This window comes from Panulirus ornatus, chromosome 18 (assembly GCF_036320965.1).
Source record: "Panulirus ornatus isolate Po-2019 chromosome 18, ASM3632096v1, whole genome shotgun sequence".
In the NCBI taxonomy this organism is placed as follows: Eukaryota; Metazoa; Arthropoda; class Malacostraca; order Decapoda; family Palinuridae; genus Panulirus; species Panulirus ornatus.
The window spans coordinates 49,500,974-49,525,204 of record NC_092241.1 but is presented as its reverse complement, the minus strand read 5'-3'; the positions used below and the strand labels follow the sequence as shown (position 1 = coordinate 49,525,204).

Below are 24,231 nucleotides of genomic sequence, written 5' to 3'. Positions count from 1 at the left end.
CTAATGTTACAGTGGACCGTCACTTTTCTTCGTAAATGGAACTCCAGTTACCAATACGGTAATTAAATACGGTACTTTTAGTAAAAACTAAGCCTTGTGTAAAGGAAAAAAAAGTACTTAAAAAAAAAAGTTAGAAGCCATTGGTCTGTCTCAGAGTTAAAAGACAGTAGTTAAGTACGATACTTTTATAGGGAAAGACGTACGATAGTTTTTTTTTTCTGGCGTAAGAATATACGATAATGACGCGATCAGCTGTCAGGCTGTCAGCTGGGCGGCTGGCACCGTAGAGGCCGGGCTGGAGAGAAGACATACCTGTTGAATTGTGTATGTGTAGTGTGAATTTTTTTCTTTCTACTCACGCCCTTGGTCGAAGGACTGTAGAAGGAGTCTTGACGAGTGTGTCTTGCCGACACAAGACATGGAGATGTACAGCTGCCAGCCTCTGTTTGATCGATTGACACATGTAGTGGTCAAAACAGGAGCCATCCAGGATTTTTGCAAGAGAAAGACACCTTTAGATAAAATAAAGTTTTGTTTAGACACCGAGGTTCGGTACGATGCTGATGTGAAAATCAGCATAAGGTGAGTGGGACAAGCAGTTCTTTGGTGGGTGGCAGAATTGCCTCTGCTGTGAAGTTTTGAATGTTGGTATATTTCTTTTAGACATTTTGTGATTAGGATACGTTAGGTGAGGTGTTTATTGGTTATTTTGTATATTTTTTTACGGTTATTTGATCCATATTATCCCCTGTATACACAGCATATATTAGTATTATCTTACTAGGGTTGTGTATCAGCTTAGTTCAGTATTATGCTATTCTATGCCGTGAACATTGACTGATTGTGTTGGACAATGCTGATGTGTTTAGATATTAGCAATAAAATCTTTAGAGCATGAATTGGAACATTATGCTTTTGAATGAGGTGATAACATATATGTATATCAGGGAAAATGCTGAATTGATCTTTTATGAAAGTAGATAATACATTTATACATTTTTTACCAAACCTATAGTAATCTCAGTTATGGTTATAGCCAAAGTGATAATATACGAACTTTGGTGTGGCCTATGATTGTTCAGTTATAAGCCAGACCCTGAAAGGCAACTTTTTAGGCTCAGAGAGAGAACGAAGCATGGAGGCTTGTGAAGAGGTAACACTAAAAGCAACTTATAAATATGAAATTTTGAGGAATGATTAGTGCTGTTTCTTTAACTGACAACAGTTTGCTAAACTGAACTTCAAAATTCAGGGAAGAAAATATATGATCAAGTGTACAGTGGGGAGAAGGATCATTCAGCCAAGTGTCCACTAAAAGCACCAGTTACAGGCAACAAGCATTCCACTATGTCACTGGCTAACCCACCACAGTGAACCATGAGAGCTGAGCCAAGCCTGACCCCCCATGGGAAAAAGTAGGGATTTCCACTGGGCTGTACATTGTAAACCCAGTTCATGTGATAGTACATAGATATGGGATGAGAAAAAGTGACAGGTGAAAGCCTAAAGACCTTCACAAGTAAACATTAATACTACTGGGTGCAGTCCAGTGGGCTGGGTGGCAAGACATGCACATCTCTCTTTGCAGCAACCGATCTTCCACCAGAAATAACGAGACAGCGCCAAGAGCTACAGAAATTTTAGTACATTTTTTATGCAGGTTGGGATCCTGTGACTTGCCGAGGAAGTGTAAGTATAGAACCATTAGAACAAAGAGCACTGTAACATGTAAAAGAAAATATACATATGTAAAAAAAAAGAAGAGTTTTCATATCAAAACTTGTCTAGAAAAGTGACCGAAGCTTGCAAGGTGGCTTCGATGCTTGCTTACTTGAGTCTTCCCAGGAATTCCTCTGTTAATTAGTGCATATACCCTGTATGTGGCCATGTTCTCAAAAGCACCTGTTATGAGGAGAAAAGGGGTACTGAAATATGATTGACCTTTACTTTTTTTATTTATTTTTCTTTTGACAATACAGAGGCAAAGATATGTCCCATCCATGATGAAATGCACAATGAAGAGTATGATTGTGTGGAAAATATGGAAGAAGTTGATATGAGCTCATTGTAAAACTGACTGTTAATGGAAAAAAGATTATAGGAAGAGGGAAACAAGAAAGGGAGGAAGTGAATTTTACAACTGTTGTTCAAGGAAAGGAGGAAATATCTTGATGGTCAAGATGGTCAACCTTTATGTGACTGCTCTCCTCAGAAACTGTGAACCAGTCATGGGAGCAGTTACAGAAATAGTACTGTACTTGGAAATAATACTGTACTTGTAGACAAGAGAGAGACTGTGGCAACATCACAGTGGACAGAAAGGGGTATTTGAGAAGTGATAGCTGGAGAGTTAATTGGGCGGAGTGCTTTTAAATCCTCGGTGTCTGCAGACTGTGAGAAGATCCACTCCAGTTGCACAAGTAGTACTCTATGTCGAGATAAATAAGACTTCTGTAGATATGATATAACTGCTCACAAGAAAAAAACTTTGTTATCCATACAACATCCTCAGCATTTAGGAAGCAGAGTTTGCAATGTATACTCTGTGGGATTTCCAGGATAGAGTGATGTATAGGATTATGCCTACCAGTGTATATTATTCCCCTCCTTTCTCAGTTACCTTTCATTAGTTGTTCCTCCTAAGCTATCTCTCCTCCTCAGCAGATAGTTTACTAACCAGGTATAACTATGCAGGCAGCCAGAAAAGAATTAGGGATTGGGATGTGTAATACATACAAGGATCTCATGTGAGTATAGCAAGGTCTGTAAGCAAGGATATTATCTCCCTAGTGACCAGTAGTACCTAATTGATTTGTCCTTAAGTAGGTGAACCCTCGCTGTTTCTCATAAGACTTCCTTAAGCTATAATATTTAGAGGTATGCCTCTTTAGGCGATCACCTTGAAGACCATAGGATGATAATTTCTGGTTGATTATGATAATTCATTCCTGGACTGCTTTTGTGGCTTTGTTCTTCAAATGATGTTGTCAAGACATGGGATTGAAAATTTTTTGGTTAGATATGTAGTAATGGTTTACGTTTTATGGAGATATTTGTTGATACTTCAAAAAAGATATTTATTCCTTTTGATTTGAATTGTCATTAATTGATGTTTTCATCACTCTCAGGACTGAGATTCAAGATCTTCTGAATGCTTTGTATGAAAAATGTGCTGAACATGGGAAGTCAGAGTCATTAGCACTACAGGCAAAAAATAAGGGATCAAAGGTATTACTGATGTGTCTATTTGTTATAAGTGTACCAGTAGGATCTTCACGCTTTTAAGTAGCCTGAGGAATATTAACACATTTGTGCTTTAGCTCCCAAATGTTATTGTATTGTTGCAAGGTATGTGTATAGTATATGATCATTTACATAACTGTTTCTTGTTTCTTTAAAGAAAAAAAAGGTGGTACTGTTGTTTAAGATATAAAATCTTTTTTCATTTATTACCATCAGTTTATAAGAGTATAAAGTCAGTTTTTTCATTGTTATCAGTGTACTTAATAAGGTCTTGTAGATAAACGTGCCAGTCATGAATTTTTAGTTTTCAGTGAGATATTTGATTTTTGTGTCAAATAGTTTCACTCCACATGACATTCCAACTAACACTAGCATGATTTACTATATTGTTCAGCATGACCTTGTGTCTTTTGACTGCCCCTTTTGGCAGTCTTCACCTGTCATGACCTCCATCTGTTACCATGGGCAAGTCATATCATAATGATACTTGACGTAGTTCCAAGTGTTGTTTCACATTCCCCATTGCCTTTGTCTTTGTATGATTTATAAAACAACGATTTGTATTTTTACATGTTTACTTGTTTTTTTGTTTATATGAATGTTTTCATATGGCAACATAAAGAAACCCACGTCCTTGATTTCCTTCTCTGCCATGTCCACCCAAATGTGTCTGAATCGCTTCTTTTCCTCCAATTTTCTCCATTGAAACTCACATCCCAACTGAGCTGTCCCTCAGCTTTGCTAAACCTAGTAACCTTGCCTTTATTCACAGGTACTCTCAGCTTTCTCCTCTCTTACATTCTTCCAAGCGTCACATAACTCACTTTTCAGGCCCTCTGAGCCCCACAGACTTGCCCCTTTCTCCAAGACCCACATTTACCTCCCTCCACCCCGTCCATAAACATGTTTAAAACCATGGTGACATCACACACCCCTGTTGCAAACCAACCTTCAATTGGAACTATTTATGCTTCTCTCTTCCTACTCATACATGTACTTTACACCCATGATGAAAACTCACTGCCTCTAGCATCTTTCCTCCCATACTGTATATTCTTAAGACCTCCCACAGGGCATCTCTATCAACCCTATGATATGCTTTCTCTGAATCCATACACATCCACCTATTTTTCCAAGGATTTTCACACAAATTCTTTAAAGCAAACACCTGATCCACACGTCCTCTACCACTTCTGAAACCATGCTGCTCTTCCCCAAAGTGATGCTTTGTACATGCCATCACCCTCTCAGTCATACAAATTACCAAGTACTCTCAACAAACTTATACCTTTGCAGTTTGAACACTAACCCTTATCCTCCTTGCCTTTAGACAGTGGCACTATACATGCATTCCACCAGTCTGAAACTCCTTACCAGCCAATCAAGAACACAGTTACCCCTCTTCTTGATAAATTCAAGTGTAATATCATTTACTTCAGTCACCATACCACATTTCATCTAACATAAGGCTTACACCACATCTTTTTTCTTCACCAAACCACTATCCTTAACTCTCACATTGCATACCATCCTGACAAAATCACCCTACATCAGCCACCCTATCATCAAATACTTTCAACACCCCTTCAAAATGCTTACTCCATCTCTTCTTCACTTCATCACTTTCTATTATCACTTCCCCTTTTGCCCTCTTCATGATGTTCCATTTGTTCTCTTTTTTCACACATTATTAAACTCCTACCAAAACATCTTATTCTCCCTAAAATTTACTGTTACTTACCCCAACTCTCATTTGCCATCTTTTTTGGCTCCTGTACCTTTCTCATGACTTCCTCCTCTTTTTCTTGTACATCACCCAATCATTTGCACTCCTTCCTTGTAAGTACTGCCCAAATGCCTCTCTTTTCTGCTTCATTAGTAACTTTACTTCTTCATCCTACCATTCACTACCCTTTCTTAACTGTCCACTTCCCACCTTTTTCATGCCATGTGCATCTCTCACACATGCCAGCACTGTTTCCCCAAATACCTCCCGTTCCTTACCCACTTCCCTTGCTTCATTTACTCTCATCTTTTGCCATTCTACACTCAATCTCTCATGGTATTTCTTCACACCAGCTGCCCCTTTCAGCACATTTATATCCAGAAGTCTCTCTTTTACATGCGAATCAATTGATATATAATTAAGTGATGCCTGCTGACCATCTATCATACTTTCATACGTATACATTTATGTGTCCCTCTTTTTAAACCAGGCATTTCCAGTCACCAGTCCTTTTTCAGTATGCAACTCCAAAAGCTGTTCACCATTTTTGTTCATGATAATGAGTATCCCCCCCAATTATACCATCAATTTCCACATTACTCACCTTCATATTCAAGTCGCCCATCACCAATACCTGCTCTCTTGCATGAAAACTGCTGACACACTTACTCAGCTGCTCCCAGAACTCTTGCCTCATGATCTTTCTTCTCATGATCAGGTGCATAACCACCTATAATCACCCATCTTTCACTATCCGCTTCTGTTTTTACACACATCATTCTAGAATTTACACTCATTATACTATTTCACACACTTCTACAGCTTCTGCTACAGGAGTAGTGCTACTCCTTCCTTAACTGCTGTCCTCTCACGAACCCTTGACTTTACTCCTAAGACTTTCTCAGACCATTTATTCTTGAGCCAAAACATCCAGATTTCTCTCCTCAAACGAGCTGCCTATCTCTCCTCTCTTCTCATCTTGGTTACATCAGTGCACATTTAGCCACCTCAGCTAGTTCCTTTAAGGAGGATGTCTCTGATGGTCTGAAGGGAAAAATTAGCAGATCCTCAGAGTATGTGACTTGGAAACACTTCCAACTAATCCTTTGATTAATTGGAGTAATCCTTCATGAAATATTTTGGTGTTTTTTGTTACTTAAATGTTTGTCTTTGAGAAGATCAGTCCAGTTTGTATTTGCAAATAAGTCATTAATCTTATTCTATTTTTTTATGAAATTACATGTTCATCAGTCTTATATATTGTGTTGCTGTTTTATGTTTTTCTCGTCACTTTCCATATGTTATTAGTTCCATGATATTATGATCATCCGTATAAACAGCTACATCTTCAAAAATTTGGATATCAGAAATCTAGAAGATTTTGTCTTAGAAAATTTTCAATTTTTTGCATTATTTTTGATATCCCAGTTAAGTTTACAAGTACACTTATGCTGTCATAAAGAAATTATATCATACAAGAACTCTTGAGCCAAACATCACAACAGGCAAACGTCCCAAAAGTGCAACTCCAACATCCTTCACCATGCTCATTACCTGTGCATGATACATTACTTCCAAGCCAGATTTTACATCTACGTAGATTCCGTTTGTAGTAGATAAATATAGCTTTGTACATGATAAATCATAGGGATTTATGAAGAATTTTTCATTACACTTATTTCTGTAAATATTCATTAGATGAATTGGTATGAAAGAGAGAGAGATTTATGTACATGCACTCAATAACATTTAAAGCTACATTAGGTATGCAAAAACACCTTATAAGATTATGCATTCAGACAAAAATCTTTGGGCCCATGTTTCAGATATTCACATGTTCCTTGTTTCCAGGCTTCATGAATTTTTAATCTCAACTTGTCTCAAGTTCTCTCATATTACTGAACCTTGCCTACTTGTGGAACACCATGAGTCACCTTTAGCAATGCTGTACTACTGTCAGTGGATGAATTGGAGAACAGTCTCGTTAAGGGACTTCTTGCCCCAGAGGAGTCCACCATTTTCCTGCTTTTCAAGTTGCAGGAGACCCATACGTGTTCATATCTCTGCTGTTTAATGCTTAAACTTTAAAATTGCCCTCATTAACATAAAGGTTTGTAGTGCTGAATAGATTTTTGGATAACCGTTATATATGCATTGATGTGGAAGTTTGGAACCGAAAAATGCAGTACTGAAAATGTCAAGTATTAGAAGAAAAAAAGTTTTTTGATAGGTTCTACTAATGGCAGTGTAATAATGTGGTAACATTATAGAATTGAGCCCTGTATTTTGGAAGTTAATATCATACATTTCTTTTCAGGCTTACCTGAAAAGGAGAGATGCAGAGGCACTAGATAGCTTTACAGAATGCCTTCGCTTGGCCCCAGCAGACTCCGCAGTTCTGCCATTAGCATATGCCAATCGCTCTGCTGTACTCTTCCAGATGGGCAGATATGAGGTATGAAAACAGAATAGGTAGTGTGAGTAAAGAAAGAACCTCCTTCGCTAAAGATGGCTTGAGCACACTGAGACGGGTTGCTGGTGTTCACACTATTAGAAACGCCAGTCTCAGCAACCAGATCTATTATGATTTCACCATGAGATTGATCTAAGCTTGTACCCACAATGAACTATAGCTGTGTATTGTGTTTGAAAATAATTGGGGCTGTCTAGGATTTTTACAGACACTGTGATTAAGATGCAATGCAAAAATTCATTGTAGTTAATAGATAAAGGGTAGTGATTCCTCAACAACATTATATTCGCATTAATTGCCAAGTTTTGTGCATATTTGCACTTGCAGATGGATTAGTAGTCTACACTCATGATTGCACCATAGTCTTGTTTCTGTGACTGTGTCCACTTTCTTGTTATGTCTTGCTCTACCATTCTTACCCTTACTTTACTGTGCCTGCCATTTCTAAGTACCTGATTCTTCCTTTATGATTTCTTCATTTGGATGTCTTCATTTTTGCATATCAAACCAAAGGTGAACAGGAAGTGGTAGATACATTTTCTTGTGTATGATTCCTGTGTTGCATTAACTGAGGTTTCTAACTCATTCATTATGCTATGCCATTGATTCCAAGGATATGCCTTCTTTTATAGCACTCCATATTGATTTTTGTTCTTTAATCAGAATAATGGCCACCATTTCCTGTCATTGGTTCAATGATGGTCTGCTCACTATTTCATTGCTCTGCCTGTTGGTTGGTAATTGCACTGATGTCCCCTTCTTGAGCCTTCATGATTTGCAAATTTCTGTGGAGCTCAGCAGCAAGATTGCAGTTTTGCATGACATGCAGTGAATGTGTTCATGATACTTGAAAGCATCTGTGCAAGCATTATTTTCCACATGCTTGAAAAATATGTATTTTATGTTCTTAATGAATCTTGAAGTAGTTCATAGCGATATATTGGAGGATATAATCATTCAAGGTGGGACCTCTTAGATGTAGTGGTTAGTGCTGCCAACCATGATACACTCAAATCCTGGTCACAGCAGTTGGTCCACAGTCCACCCAGCTGTCCATCATGCCCAAGGGTCTGGTTTATAAAATGGGTACCTAGGTAGGCCGTGGTATATACACAGGGTTAATAGGATGGCTTTGATTAGGGTATTCCATTGACCTTGCCTTCTCAGCTTTAAGGAAAGAGATAGTGAAATCGAGTGTTGATAATGTTTCGAATTCACCTACTACCCATAGATCCCTGATTAACTGAATGTAATTTTAGAGTTAAGAAAATTTGAATGAATCCTTTTTGCTGAAAGGCGCCTAAAGAATCTTTAGATTTTAATAAAGATGGTTTAAGGGAAAAAGATTTAAGGGCTGATTTACAGATGCTACAAGACAACTCATATAGAGCATGATGCCTACTTCCCAGGGAATGTCCATTGTATGATGTAAGTTGTCTTCAGGATCATCTCACATCATAATGAATCTCCTCCACCTCTCCAACAATTCCCTCTTCCTTTAGCCTGGCTGACTCATTATCTGCTCCCGCCTCGGCTTTTAAACATGTCTAGTGTGTGTTCTTCATTTCTGCCTCGTCACGAAGATGTATCCTTTGTTTTTTATGTTTTGTATTAGTAGGTTGTAGTATAATCAGATTGTTTCCTGCCTGTTTTTTTTCTTTATACTGCCTCCATTTAAGGTAATTTATATATTGGGGTTAGCATTACCAGTTAGCTTGAATTGTCATGCATTTTTTTTTTATGATGAATTAGTTACTGTGTATTATTGGGGATTGCCTTTGATGCCTTCTCTATGTGGATACATTTTTTACTTACCTAGACTGATTCTGTTGTATCTTGTTTAGCTGCTGGCTAACTGATGTGGAGAAAAATGTTGCAGACAAAAATGTTGGACTCTTTTGATGATTCAGATTTGTGTGGAAAGAAAGAAGTACATTTTTAAGTATGGATGTCCATGTCTCACTTTAACATACTTGGCATTGGTTGAGGATGTTCAGTGGCTGTATGTACCCTATCCACCCCATGGAACTTAAAATAGAGTGTTGTCATTTTATTAGCTGTCTGTTTTAATGCATTCATATATTTTTCATGCTTTGTATAGCCTTTGTTTACTAAGGTTCTTGACTTTGAAATATCTGAAAGCTGATATCCACAAGGGTTTGCTGATAAAAAAAACAAGGGATATTATAGATATCTCAGCGTGTCTTTGTTGAACCAAATCACAATGATTTATTGGTTCCACAAGCAAGATTATTTTTATGGTCAAGGGTCATTAAGATAATAGCAATTACTAGATAAGCTCTTAGTTGTCATAGACCCTAGAAGTTCTCAGATGCACTGGAATAAACCTTGATGATAATCCTTTGAATGTTCCATTTTATTATACTTAATGTTGAAGTATATTTTCTAATTACAGGAAGCTCTTCAAGATATGAGTCGAGCAGAAGAAAATGGGTATCCTGCAGCTCTTCAACACAAGGTGTTAACTCGCCGCTGCCATTGCTGCCTAATTCTTGGAAAAGGAGATGAGGCCAAAACAGCTTTAGAAAGTTGCAAAGAGTATTTCCAGAGTGTTCCTGTGGAGGCTAGAGGTATTTACTTAAATTTCATTTGTATAACGGAAGAAGTGGTATTGCTATTTGGAGAGAAGAGACCATTTCATCATTTTTCACCCTTACTTCATGTACAAATGTTAGATATTTTTGTAAGGAAATGATTTATGCATCTGACAGACTTTGACTAAATATACATTTTGACATACTTATTGAAATACCAGTTATGCATGTGACAAAGTGGGGCTTGGCAACCCTGCACTGCTTTCAAGTATCTTTCCTTATTCCATCATATTAGTGTTGGGAATTGTGTTGTCATTAGTCTGTACACTGGAATTTGGTTGGCAGCTTCCTCCACAGTGTTATGAAAATGATCTTATGAATACTTTTGCCAGATTATTTTTTTGGAAACTGATTTTGCTTGTACTAGATATGCCAAATGACTTTGACTTACCAACTGCCTCTTCTGCATTTTATTCTTTGGAATTTCTTTGTTTCATCTTTCTTATTTTGCTTTCTTTGTTTCTTGTCCATTTACACCTTTTCATTGCTGCCTGGCTTTTGTACTTTCTACATCTTCTACAGTGCACATGCCTGATTTTTTTATTTTTCCTTTTTTCTTACTTGCTCTTTTCTTTCCTCGCTGTTGGTACACAGCCACCACCTCATTATATCAGTTTTATTAGTATGATTCTTATAATTGCCACTTCGCTTTCCACTATGATAACTCTTCAGAGATAATTCAACCATGCTATCTATGTATATCTCTGACACCTGTTCCAACTGGAACTCCCTCAAGGAGGTGGCAATGGCAATAGAGTCTCCATAGTTAGAAAACTCCAGTGTTGCTTCTATAGTCTTTGGTGCCTCTCCCTTAACAGGCCACTTTGAAGATTCTTGTTCATATAGTAGTTTACTAAACCATGCTATCAATCTATATCTCTGATGCCTCTTCCATCTGGAACTCCTTCAAGGAGGTGACAACAGCTATAGGGTCTCCATAACTAGAGACTTCCAGTGCTGCTTCTATAGCCTTTGGTGCCTCACCCTTAACAGGCCACTTTGAAAATTCTTGTTTATATAGTAGTTTACATTATTTAATATAAGGACCATTTGATCTTTCAGAAAAATATGAAAAGGCTGTGGCAGACCTTGAGCAAAAAGTAATGAATCTTATCCTGACAAAAAAAGTGACTAGTAGTCAAGATGTTTTGGAGCACCCATCCCTTATCCAAGGGGAGAGCTCATATGTCAAGTACATGACCAGTGCTTTTGAAATGAGGTAGGATATTTAATGTTATGATTAGATCATCTGTAAGATAGGCAGAAATTCATCTTTATGAATTATTTATTCTATATTGGTTGGTGTAGAGAGCCTGTGATCTTTACCGTGTAGGTAAGCCCCATTGGATATCTTCTCTCATGGATTATTTGAACTTTTGACCTAAGCTTCCCTCATTCACACAGTAACATGCCATCTGAAGTGGGTAGTTACAGGCTTCCACCCTAGAACTGCTATTCTAGTAACAGCAATGCTTTCCTTATTTCTACGGATAACCATATTATTCTAAACATTCTCCAAGGATTGCTTTCACCTTTTTTTTTTTTTTTTACTGTTTCCCTGGCACTACCTTGCTGTTTCCTATGGGATGGGATAGCAACAGGAATGGATGAAGGCAAGCAAGTATGAATATGTACATGTGTATATATATGTATATGTCTGTGTATGTGTATGTATATTTGTGTATGTTGATATGTATATATATATGTATATGTGTGTGTATGGGCGTTTATGTATATATATGTGTATATGATTAGATGGGCCATTCTCTGTCTGTTTCTTGGCACTACCTCGCTGATGCAGGAAATGGTGATCAAGTATGAAAATAGATTAATATATGTAAAAAAGCCATGGTAACATTACGCAGCCCTGCCTGACATCCACATGTATACCGAAACTTTCGCTCAACTCTCCATTTACTCTTACAAATGCATTTGCCTCTCTATAGAAAGCTTTCACACCATCTGACAGTTTTCCCCTATATATCCTTAGCATATCCCATAAAGTGTTCCACTCAACTCTGTCATACACATTCTTCAAATCCACAAAAGCCATATGCAGCTTCTTGCCTTTAGCTAGATACTTTTCCACAGTCATTTTCACCTCAAAAATCTGATCCACACATCCCCAACCTTTCCTAACACTCCACTGCTCCTCACTTATTCTGCAATCAGTCACTTCCATCTCTTTGTCATTCAGCACTCTTGCATATACTTTTCCCAGTATACTTCGCAGACCTTTTTCATACTCAATTGCTGCTTCCCCTTTAATTGCTATATACACCCTTAGCTCGTTTTTCTTTGAATAATGGAATAATGATAACTTTCACCCAATCCTCAGGCACAACATTGTTTCCATGCTAAGTTACTTTTCAAATTCATCCACTCTTATCACACTTTCTCTTCCATATTTCAGCCATAATCCCATCCACTTAAGATGCTTTTCCTATCTTCTGCCTCGTTATTGCCCGTTTTAACTCCCTTCTCACTATGGGCCCTTGCACTTGTATTTTTTTCCTTCCATCCTTCATATCCATCAACATAACAGGTGCTGTGTCACCTTCTCCCACATTCATCAGCTCTTCAAAATACTCTTTCCATCTTCCCTTCACATCCTCCTTTTGGTCCAGCAGCTCCTCTTCCTTACTTCTCACATTAACATTTCCACTCTTACATCCACCTCTTTCCCATACAGTTTCCTATTTTCCCTAAACTTTGCACACATCTTTCTTCCAAAAATCATCTTCTTCTTTGATTTTCTCTATCAAGCTTGACATTCTGCTGACACATCGTACGTTTTTCCATCTTTCTTTGCTGAACTTCCACTGGTACATTTCTTTCAAGCAATGTACCATATGCTTTTTTCTTCTCTTCCACAGCATTTCTAATCTCATCCATCCATCACATGTTTTTTTTTTCCCTATGTCTCACGACCTTATATCTAACTTCTAATTCTGCAACCTTTAACAGTATTTTTCTAAATATTTTAAACACCTCATTCACACATGACTGCATCCCTTCATTTACTGCACTATCATCTAAACTTTCGGTCACCCTCCTCTCATATTCCTCCTTGCATTCTTTCTGATTTATCTTCAGACTTGCCAGCACTTTTACCTCTCCATTCTTCCTTACATCATAACTCCAAATCTCCCTGGTCCTCATCCCCACAAGAACCAGAAAATGGTTAGTCTCCAAAGAATCTCCTCACAACTCTAGCTTCTAGCACAACCTTTCTCAACCTTTCATCCACTGCCAAGTGGTCAGTCAAACCCTCTTGTTCTTCTCTTCCATCATTTCTCAGCCATATCTACCTTTAGATTATCTTGTGCTGAAAAAAAAGGTGTTTACAAGGAATAAACCCCTCTGAGTATATACATCCACAAGATAACTTCCCTTGTCATTTTCTCAAGGTACTCCCCATTTACTGATTATCCCCCCAATTTCATTACATCCCACCTTCGCATTCATATCACCCAGTACTACCCCCTTTTTCTCCTCAAAACCATTTATGTGGTCATTCGGATATCCTCAGAAATGTTTCTTTTCATCCTTACTTTGCACAGTCCTCATATTTACAGGTGCACATACACATACCTGTGCAAACTTTACACTGCCAGTCTTTCCTTTCACCCACACTGTTCTTGACCCATTCCATTCATGCTCTGTAACACCCTCCCATACTCTTGGTGACAACACAATTGCATATTGTACTTTTCCTCATCCCTTATGATATTCATTTATTCCCATCCTTACCACCCCTTCTTCCACACCCTCCCATAACTTGCATTCATCATTTACATTTTTAGTCCATACACCATGCCTAAGGATATGGGTTTCCCCAATCCCTAACACATCTAAACTCTAGCTTTTAAATTTCTGCACAGGCTCCCTCCATTTACTCTTACCAGTCATCCCATGTACAATGAGCACCATCCCACTCAGTAGCTCATCCCTTTCACTCCCCAGCATAAACTGGTAGACTCCAGTGCCACTTCTTAGCCTTTTGTGCCTCAACCTTGACAGGCCACTGTCAAAGGGTAACTCCAACACAGTCTTTCCCAGAGGCAATGGGGAGAAAAAACTCAAGTGTGTTCATTATTAAAAAGAAAATTTTCATTTACACTGTGTATCTCATGCCCCCAATTACATCATCAACTGTCATAGCACTTGTTTTTGGACTCATATCCTCAAGGAAGAGGATTCAATCATTTTCATAAAAATCACTAAAGTATCCACTCATCTCTTTCAGAAAAAGCCCTTCTCTTCTTCACTGCTGTTGCTACCAGATGTATAAACCCTGGCTGTCCCCTTCCTTTTGTATGCTACTTTCATTCTTACCTGCACCAATCAAGAATTTGCTTCCTTATAATTGTAAGCATGGTCCTGCAGCTTCTTCAGCAGTCATACTTAACCCTCCTTTGCTGTTGACCGTATCCTGCTCCCACAGTTTATTGCCTGAACACTCCCAAACCATTTTACCCCATCCCCTTTAACTTAGTTTCACTCAGAAGTTTCACTCATAATAAGAATATCCAGGTTCTACTTTTCAAACAAAGCACCTATCTCTCCCTTCTTATCCTGTTTACATTCAGCCCAATCCATTAAGAAGAAATCATCACATGGCTCTTTCTTCTGTTCCTCTTTTCAGAATGTGATAATACAAGGAGGGGATGCTTACCAGCACCCAACTTCTGCCTGGTTGATTGCCTCTTTTGACACATGAAGTAATGAGGATGGGACAAAATAAAAGGCCACAGTATGATTCTAATCTATCTGGAAATAAGCTTTGGAGTTCTTTGTGTGAGAAGAATTTAGAAGTTGACATCTTCCTTAGCCATAGGAGAACAGTTAAGGAGATAAACTGCCTGCTTGCAAATATTCATATAACTTTCCCGTATACAGATGAGGAAATATCTAGAAAGCTGTTCATATCCTACATAAGGTTAGAACTAGAAAACACTTCTCAAGTTTTATCACCACACCTAAAGAAGCACATAGTTCTAATAGAGAAAATTTAGAGGAAGCCCTTAAGTTGCAAGGAAGGGCTAGAGGCTTTAGATTTGCCCACCGTGGAAGAGAAGAATGAGGGTGACCTGATTGCAAAAGTTGTTTTAAAAAGATTATGAACGTTGACAATTAGTAGGTCATTGAGAGATGTATGGATAGGGTAACGGATGGCATAAAATGAAGTCAAGCAAGAAACTTGTTAAGAAAGATTAAAGAAGTACTTTTATAATGAAAGGGTGATGAATGAATGAAATAGAATGACTGAGGACATGGTTAATGAAGACAGTGTACATAGATTTAAGAAGTTGTATGACAGTAGAGAATGTTCAGAAGATGGGGCCCATGAGTGTTAATTACAGCAGATGTGTAGGTAGTTTTCTTATATCCTGTATTCCCAGGGATAAAGGAATTTTTTTCATTTATGATAAAGAATCTTGTGAATTACATATGAATTACATTAGAGATGGAGAGAAAGTTTGTCTTTGTGGACTGAGTTTCAGTAACCTATGTATGTATGGGGCAGAAAAGAAAGACAGCAACTTAGGTCGGGAAGGAAAATGCGACAGGAAAATGCTGGCTCACAATACTGACCATCATTTTTCCTGATACTTATAGTGATGGTACCTCCTTCCTTGGTACTTGCCTGCCACCTGTTACCTATAATTGCTTTTTGTTTTAAATAGATATTTTTACTCTAGAAGAATTTTCTTAACTGATTATCTGCATTATTCAACAGTTTAGAGTACAAGGTTTTTATTCAATTTTTCAGGTTCATGAACTGTCATAAAGTCTCAAACTGTCTATCTGTATGAATTATTTTCAACTCCAAACCCATTTATACAGGATGGCTCAACTGTATGCATCCTTGCCTCCTTTGTGGAAACCATCTCTTAAGAAAATTCTCCTCTTTCAGAGTGAATGACAAATATGGTCGTCACATTGTTGCTGCAGATGCTGTTAGTAAGGGTTCAGTAGTGTTCATGGAGAAACCATATGCAGCCATCCTCCTCCCAGAATATCTTAACACACATTGTCATACCTGCTTCACTCCAGCCACCAATCCAGTACCGTATGTTGATTTAGTTGAGTCAATTTTGTATTTATTTGCTTTCTTTTATCATATATTCTTTTTCTGATGTTTAGGAAGCTGGTCCATGCATTGTTCCTCAGACTTTATTTTTTACTATTTTCATACCTTAGAAGTATTGAAAACACATTGATATTGCTTGAAACCTTTGATGAAAAATTCTGGATGTTGGAACAGCATTTATATGTGGAGCAGTTTTCACAGTTGAAAAAAGAAAAAATAGAATAGAATGAGTATTAGTATGAAAAGTATAAGGAAAAAGGAAAACAGAGAAAGGCAAAAGTAATGGTAGACAATAAGAATACAAAAATGGGGAGAATCGTATGAAGTTTGAGAAGGCAGGCAGGCAAACTGCCTATGTGTGTCTTAACATAATTCCATTTCTCTCACAATCATGAGGGATCGTACTAAAAATCCTTGAGACAATTTGAATTCATTCCCTGATGTTACTGCATATTAGTAATACCATGCCAAAAAATGATTTTGTGCGTTGTTTGACACATCACATGTTTATCTTTTCCTCTTCTGCTTGCTTAAGATATCCTTTCCAGTTTTCATGAATTTTATATTTAACTTGTATTATCTCATTCATATTGTTTACTGCCTGTCACACTATGGCTTTTTTAGTTCCATCTTGCAATATCAGATAGTGAACAAAAGGGACTGTGAACCTCAGCTTATCAAATGAGGCATTTTTTGACGATGAACATGCCGGGAAATTGTATAAAATCATATACTACAAAACTAACTCAGGCTTCAGCCAGATAGAGGCCTCCTTTCAGACATAAGCCCCAAAACCCACTTGTGGGGCCACCTTGCCATTTTCATCCATGTGGTATTCCTTTTGTTTTACCAGAACTTGTTTGGAAATGATTTCCCTGCATTAGATGCCTCTTTTCATTCAAGGATGGTTACTGTCAGTATTAGAATTTCTTTGTTGAATATAGATATGATTTACGTAGATTTATTTATTTTTTTTTTTTTTTGCACGAGTAGACTCTGTTTTAAGACTTGTCTAGGTGATGTTCACAATCATAATAAAAATCATTAAGTAAGAAAGTTGATTTTGGAAGTTGTACATTATAACTGTGATGGAAGATAGAATATACGATAGCTGAAAGAACTCTCTCATAAAAGTAACACTTCAGACTGCTCCCAGTGGGTTTGCTTGCCCATAAAACTTGAATGGAGACAAATAAACATTCAGATAACTTTATTAGATTGATAAGTAAATACAAACTTCACATTCCTTATCAAAACAGGAGGAATTGTACTGCTTTCTGGACATGACTTTGCTTATGTTTTTAACTTGTCTGATTGCTGCTCACATGTTTTGAGGTTTATAGTGGAAAAGTTGTCCAACTTTAATTCTTATCTTTTTTGTATCTTTTAAGATATTTCACAATTATCTACTTTTTTTTTTTTTTTTTTTTTTTTTTATACTTTGTCGCTGTCTCCCGCGTTTGCGAGGTAGCGCAAGGAAACAGACGAAAGAAATGGCCCAACCCCCCCCATACACATGTACATACACACGTCCACACACGCAAATATACATACCTACACAGCTTTCCATGGTTTACCCCAGACGCTTCACATGCCTTGATTCAATCCACTGACAGCACGTCAACCCCTGTATACCACATCGCTCCAATTCACTCTATTCCTTGCCCTCCTTTCACCCTCCTGCATGTTCAGGCCCCGATCACACAAAATCCTTTTCACTCCATCTTTCCACCTCCAATTTGGTCTCCCTCTTCTCCTCGTTCCCTCCACCTCCGACACATATATCCTCTTGGTCAATCTTTCCTCACTCATTCTCTCCATGTGCCCAAACCATTTCAAAACACCCTCTTCTGCTCTCTCAACCACGCTCTTTTTATTTCCACACATCTCTCTTACCCTTACGTTACTTACTCGATCAAACCACCTCACACCACACATTGTCCTCAAACATCTCATTTCCAGCACATCCATCCTCCTACGCACAACTCTATCCATAGCCCACGCCTCGCAACCATACAACATTGTTGGAACTACTATTCCTTCAAACATACCCATTTTTGCTTTCCGGGATAATGTTCTCGACTTCCACACATTTTTCAAGGCTCCCAAAATTTTCGCCCCCTCCCCCACCCTATGATCCACTTCCGCTTCCATGGTTCCATCCGCTGACAGATCCACTCCCAGATATCTAAAACACTTCACTTCCTCCAGTTTTTCTCCATTCAAACTCACCTCCCAATTGACTTGACCCTCAACCCTACTGTACCTAATAACCTTGCTCTTATTGACATTTACTCTTAACTTTCTTCTTCCACACACTTTACCAAACTCCGTCACCAGCTTCTGCAGTTTCTCACATGAATCCGCCACCAGCGCTGTATCATCAGCGAACAACAACTGACTCACTTCCCAAGCTCTCTCATCCCCAACAGACTTCATACTTGCCCCTCTTTCCAAAACTCTTGCATTTACCTCCCTAACAACCCCATCCATAAACAAATTAAACAACCATGGAGACATCACACACCCCTGCCGCAAACCTACATTCACTGAGAACCAATCACTTTCCTCTCTTCCTACACGTACACATGCCTTACATCCTCGATAAAAACTTTTCACTGCTTCTAACAACTTTCCTCCCACACCATATATTCTTAATACCTTCCACAGAGCATCTCTATCAACTCTATCATATGCCTTCTCCAGATCCATAAATGCTACATACAAATCCATTTGCTTTTCTAAGTATTTCTCACATACATTCTTCAAAGCAAACACCTGATCCACACATCCTCTACCACTTCTGAAACCACACTGCTCTTCCCCAATCTGATGCTCTGTACATGCCTTCACCCTCTCAATCAATACCCTCCCATATAATTTACCAGGAATACTCAACAAACTTATACCTCTCTACTTTTGATAGTCTAAATAAAACTTACATGAAATTTCTTTTGTTAGGTGTAAGTATTGTTGTGATGCAATTTTCTGCAAGGAAGAATGCAGAGAACTAGGAAGAACATGGCACCAGTATGAATGTGGTATTCTTCACATTCTCTCATCTGTGGGAATAGCACACCTTGCTCTCAGAGTGGTTCTAGTTGCAGGTTGGAAACTTTATTGTGATATCAGGTAAGCCCAGATGATAGAGTGTAATTACATTTAGGTTACATATTATCATGTCTTCATGATTTACATTATCAACACTCCATTTGTTCTTATAATTGTATTACTCTGTACTTCAAAAATGTCTACATAAATTAGAGTCAAATTTACTTAGAATTTTGAAAACTTGCATTAAGTCCCATACATATACATTTCAACATATACACATGTACATATTCATACTTGCTTGCCTTCATCCATTCCCAGTGTTACCCCACCCCACAGGAAACAGCATTGATAACAGTCCCCAAACATACCCATTTTTGCCCTCCCAAATAAGAACCTCTCTTTACACCCATTCGTCTTTGCTCTCAGAAATTTCACCCCCTTACACGCCATCTCACTCATTTCGGCTTTTGTAGTCCCTTCTACTGGCTTTTCCTCTCCAAAGTTTCTTTACTTTTATTCTCATCTTCCCCTTTTCATACACTCCCTAATTCAGTTACCAACTTTTGCAACTTTTGCAGTTTCTCACTCAAATGTGCCACCAGAGCTGCATCTTTAGGAAACAACAGCTGACTTACTTCCCAAGCCCCATCACTCCCTCTAGACTGCATACTTGCCTCTTCCTCCAAGACCCATGCTTGTATTTCCCCTACCACCTCATCCATAAACAAATCAAACTGCCATCATATCATCACACACTCTTGCAGCAGACCTGCCTTCACCTGAAACCACTCACTTTCCTCTCTTCTTGCTTGTACCAAATATTTCACTGCTTCTAGTAGCTTTGTGTCCACACTACATATTTGTAAAGTCTTCCAAAGGGCATCTCTCTGCCATGTCATATGCCTTCTCAAGATCCATAAATGCCACATACAGATCACCCTACATCTGCCACCCCATCATTAAATGCATTCAATACTTCTTCAAAATGCTCACTCCACCTCCTTATCTCACTCTTCTCATCACTACCTTGTACCACTTCTCTGTTTGCCTCTTTCACAGATGTTCCTCTTCTTTTCTCACATTTTTGGCTGCCTTCCAAAGCATCTTATTCTCCCTGAAGTTTACCATTACTAACTCACCCCAACTATCATATGCCCTCTTTTTTCAACCCCTGCACCTTCCTCTTGACCTCCTTGCTTCTTTCTCTTGTACATCTCTCAATTATTAGCCCTCACTCCTCGTCAATATCTCCCATATATCTCACTTATTTGTTTCATTGGCAAATTATCAAGTCACCCTGCCACTCACTCCCATTTCTTATATGACAGACAAATGAATAGATTGTAATTACAAAACACTTTAAAATTCATCTTTTTCTCAGCATACACCTGACATGCTTCTGTTATACAGTATTAATTTTTCTGCATTTTGTCTTTCAGGAATGAGACAACAGAAGGAAGAATAGCAGGAGTAGGAAAAAAAGGTGTGTACAATGGGCCAAATTTGACAGATGGGTACCGATCAGTATACCATCTGATGCCCCATTTTGAAAGTTGTCTTCCTGAGGATCAGCTTCAATACTGTCTGGTGAGTCTCCCATTCTCTCAAATTGATTATGGAAATAAACCTAAATTGTTGTCATGCTAATTGAGATGTAGAGATGAATAAGAAAATTTAAAAACTTGAGTTATTTGAAAGTTAGAAGGAAAAAGATTTATGGATTAGAAAGATAAAGCAAAAATGTTAGTCAGCACTGCATGTATCAGTGGGAATGAACAGTGAGTAAGCAGTTGTTTCATGAGTATATATTTGTGTGTCCTTTGGGAAATGGGATGTCATTGAATTGGGTCAGAAATGCTTCATGTTTTGGGGGTAGGTTAATGCAGGTGTGGATCTTCTTTAACCTGTGCCACAATTGGTTGCTGTGGATTTTGTGATTCATTTTGAGGGAGGAGTGCCAATTTGCTTTTGAACTTTTCTGGTGGGATGTTATTGGACTCCACCTGCAGTTAGGTACATAATGAGTGAAAGTTGATCACCTGCTCCTGATTGAAATATAGCCAAGAGGTTGCAGGAACCGTTTAAAAAGGTCTTTTGGCTGTATAATCTATTGATATATATATAGATGGGATTACCAGATTCCTCCTGCATGAGTGAAAAGTTCTCTAGTGGGCAAAAAGGAGCAGGGGCCCATTGAGAAACTTTTCACACTTTTCCTGCTTCTGATTGTAATGAAGTCTTTAACTGCTAGAGCCCTGGTAAAGGGCTCCTCATTTAGCATCGAGTTACTGAGTGTGTGTAGTTGGACTGTCTCTGAAAGCGGTTACACTATGAGTGAGTGATCACCTTTGGTGAGGCTATATAATCATAATTGGATGGGTAAGAGTAATGTCTCTTTGAGGACTTAACCCCAGAGGAGTCCATCTTTTCCAGGAGTGAGTCTTGAACCTGCAGGAGTCCTATAAAAGGGTTCCTAGGGTTATATGACAGTATTTCAGGACATTCTATTAAGAGTTACCAACTTCCTTTGCCTTTGTTGGCATTTATCAAGGAAAAATTTTATGCCACACAGCCCTTAAAAGAGCTTTGAAATTATATCACTAATGCTGTCTAGGGCATAAACTTTGGCAGTTTTTGAAAAGTTATGGATAATTTTACTGAATATCTCCAGAAGTGCCATGAAAAAGGTAATCATAGTGAGTACTAAATAGAACTTCAAAAACTACTCTTGTATCTGTTGTGTTTAGTAAGTGTATGTGCTTGTTTTAACAAAGGAATTGAAATGTATACTTCTTTGCAGAACACCCTGTGAATATGCATACACATACCTATAGACAGCTACACATGTAAGGAAGGAAACAATAGTAATCATCATTTTCATTTATTTAACTTAAGCCCTTTGGTTTTCAGGCAGCAGTGCTTCTGGCCACTGCAGTTCATAACAAGACAGATTTTCCAAAGCATAGTGAAGATGAATCAAAGTGCGATGAACATATTGATGTTCCTCAGCTTGCCTGTGCTCTAATGAGGCACATAGCCCAGCTTGTATCAAATGCCCATGCAGTAACTCAGATCATGGCATCTGGTTTTGGTAAGTTTTGATTTTATTTTATTGATATCTCTTCATATAATGAGACCTTTGGTTTTTATCCCACAAGCCTTACATAAGTGTCGTATGTAGATGCTCTAGTCAGGCAACTGATGTTGTCATGTACAAGAGTTAATAACAAGCAATAAAGTATAGAGATACAATCATTCTGGGGAATTTTGATAGTCCAGAAATCAGCTGGCAAACTTAGGTGTAGAAAGTGAATCTGCTAGATTTATAAACTTTGTCAAAGATAACTTTCTCTACCAGACCTTTACGGTGTTGAAGAGGGAAGCTGATACACCTGATCTAGTTTATGCATCTCAGGAGTGCTTAAAAATTAATACTCGTTGACGAACATCTAGGTACATATGGCCTTAACGTGTTTAGGTTTAATGTAAATCTCAAAACAGACTCCCATAAAAACAGTATTATTACCCCTCATTTTAAAACAGTGGACTACTGTTATGGGTTGTAAGAAGCATTAAAATGTCTCACCTTTCTTGGTTAATGCTCTAAGGAATTATGGACATGATTTAAGTGACAATTTCTGCATCAACAAAACACACACATTCCTTTGCATGACAGAAACGATTAAATTAACAGTAGACCAATTGTACCAGGAGCAGAAAAATAAAGACCATGTCCACTCACATCCATTCTCAAGCCTTCATGTGTAATGCATCAAAACCACAGCTTCCTTTTCACATCCAGGCCACGGAGAACTTTTCATGGTTTACCTCGGATGCTTTACATGCCCTGGTTCAGTCCATGTTGAGCCCAGTGTACCTTACTCTATCCCATGCACACCTTTCACTCTCCTTCATGGTCTCCCTGTTCTTCTTCCCTCCACTTCTAATACATATATCGTCTTTGTCAACATTTCATTACTCATTCTTTTCATGTGTCCACACCATTTCAGGACACACTGTTCTGCTCTCTCAACCACACTCTTTTTATTATCACACTTCTCTCTTACCCTTTCATTACTTAATCAGACTACCTCACACCACATATTTTCCTCCAACATTTCATTTCCATCATATCTACCCTCCTCTGCACAGCCTTATGTATAGCCCATGCCTCACATCCTTCAGTATTAGTTTGGACTGCTATTCTATAAAGCATATCCATTTTGCACTCCCAAAAAGAAAGCATATGATAGGGTTGATAAGATACACTGTGGAAGGTGTTGCAAATATATGGCATGGGAGGAAAGCTCTTAGAAGCATAGAGGAATTTTTATCAAGAGAGTAAGAACATTAGGAAGGAGTATTAGTAGAAGCAGTCAGTAGAAACATGAGGTAGGAGCCTCTGCAAACACTGTGTTAGAGTAGCCCTTTCCCAGTGCCCTGTTAAGGGTGAAGCATTAAAGGCTAAGAAGCAACACTGGAGTTAGCTAGTTTTGGAGACTTTATTGCCTTAGCTAACCCCTTGATGGAGTTCCAGTTTGGAACTGGCATCAAAGATATAGATAGATAGATTGTAAAGCATGAGTAAGAATAGGAATAGAGGAGGGTGTGTGGTTCCGGATGAAAATAGGTCCGCAGCAGGGTCGTGTTATGTCACCATGACCGTTTAATTTATTTAAGGATGGGGTCATGAAGAAGGTGAATGCAAGCCTTGGGGAAAGAGTTAGGTCTGCAGTCAGTTAGGGGTGGGGAGCATGGGATGTGAGGCAGTTGTTGTTTGCTAATGATGTAGCAATGGTGCAGACATGAGTGAGAAACTGCAGAAGCTGGTAACTGAGTATGGGAAGGTGTGTGGAAAAATAGTGAGAGTAAATGTGAGTAAAAGCAAGGTTATTAAGTGTGGCAGTGGAGAGAGACAGGTTAAATGAAGTGTAAGTTTGAAAGGCTGCCTGGGATTGAACCTGCGTAGATTTGAATCCTGGTCATGGTAGCTAGTCCACAGTCAACCCAGCTGTTGATAAAA

General features: G+C 38.3%; 1 protein-coding gene across 2 annotated transcripts in view; it reads left to right on the top strand.

The window, feature by feature from the left end:
• The first annotated feature begins 246 nt into the window (after nt 1-246).
• Nucleotides 247-24,231, top strand: part of LOC139755071 (SET and MYND domain-containing protein 4-like) — a 40,250-nt gene continuing 16,265 nt past the window's right edge. Inside the window, exons 1-9 of one of the 2 annotated variants that reach the window (XM_071673139.1) lie at nt 247-582; nt 3,129-3,228; nt 7,287-7,424; nt 9,859-10,033; nt 11,120-11,276; nt 15,978-16,133; nt 19,116-19,286; nt 20,648-20,795; nt 22,119-22,299. In XM_071673139.1, the coding sequence (XP_071529240.1) occupies nt 419-582; nt 3,129-3,228; nt 7,287-7,424; nt 9,859-10,033; nt 11,120-11,276; nt 15,978-16,133; nt 19,116-19,286; nt 20,648-20,795; nt 22,119-22,299 (1,390 nt within the window). In that variant the 5' untranslated portion in view covers nt 247-418. Of the gene's footprint in view, nt 583-3,128; nt 3,229-6,942; nt 7,080-7,286; nt 7,425-9,858; nt 10,034-11,119; nt 11,277-15,977; nt 16,134-19,115; nt 19,287-20,647; nt 20,796-22,118; nt 22,300-24,231 lie in introns of those variants that run through there. The other variant, XM_071673140.1, reaches the window with a different exon arrangement.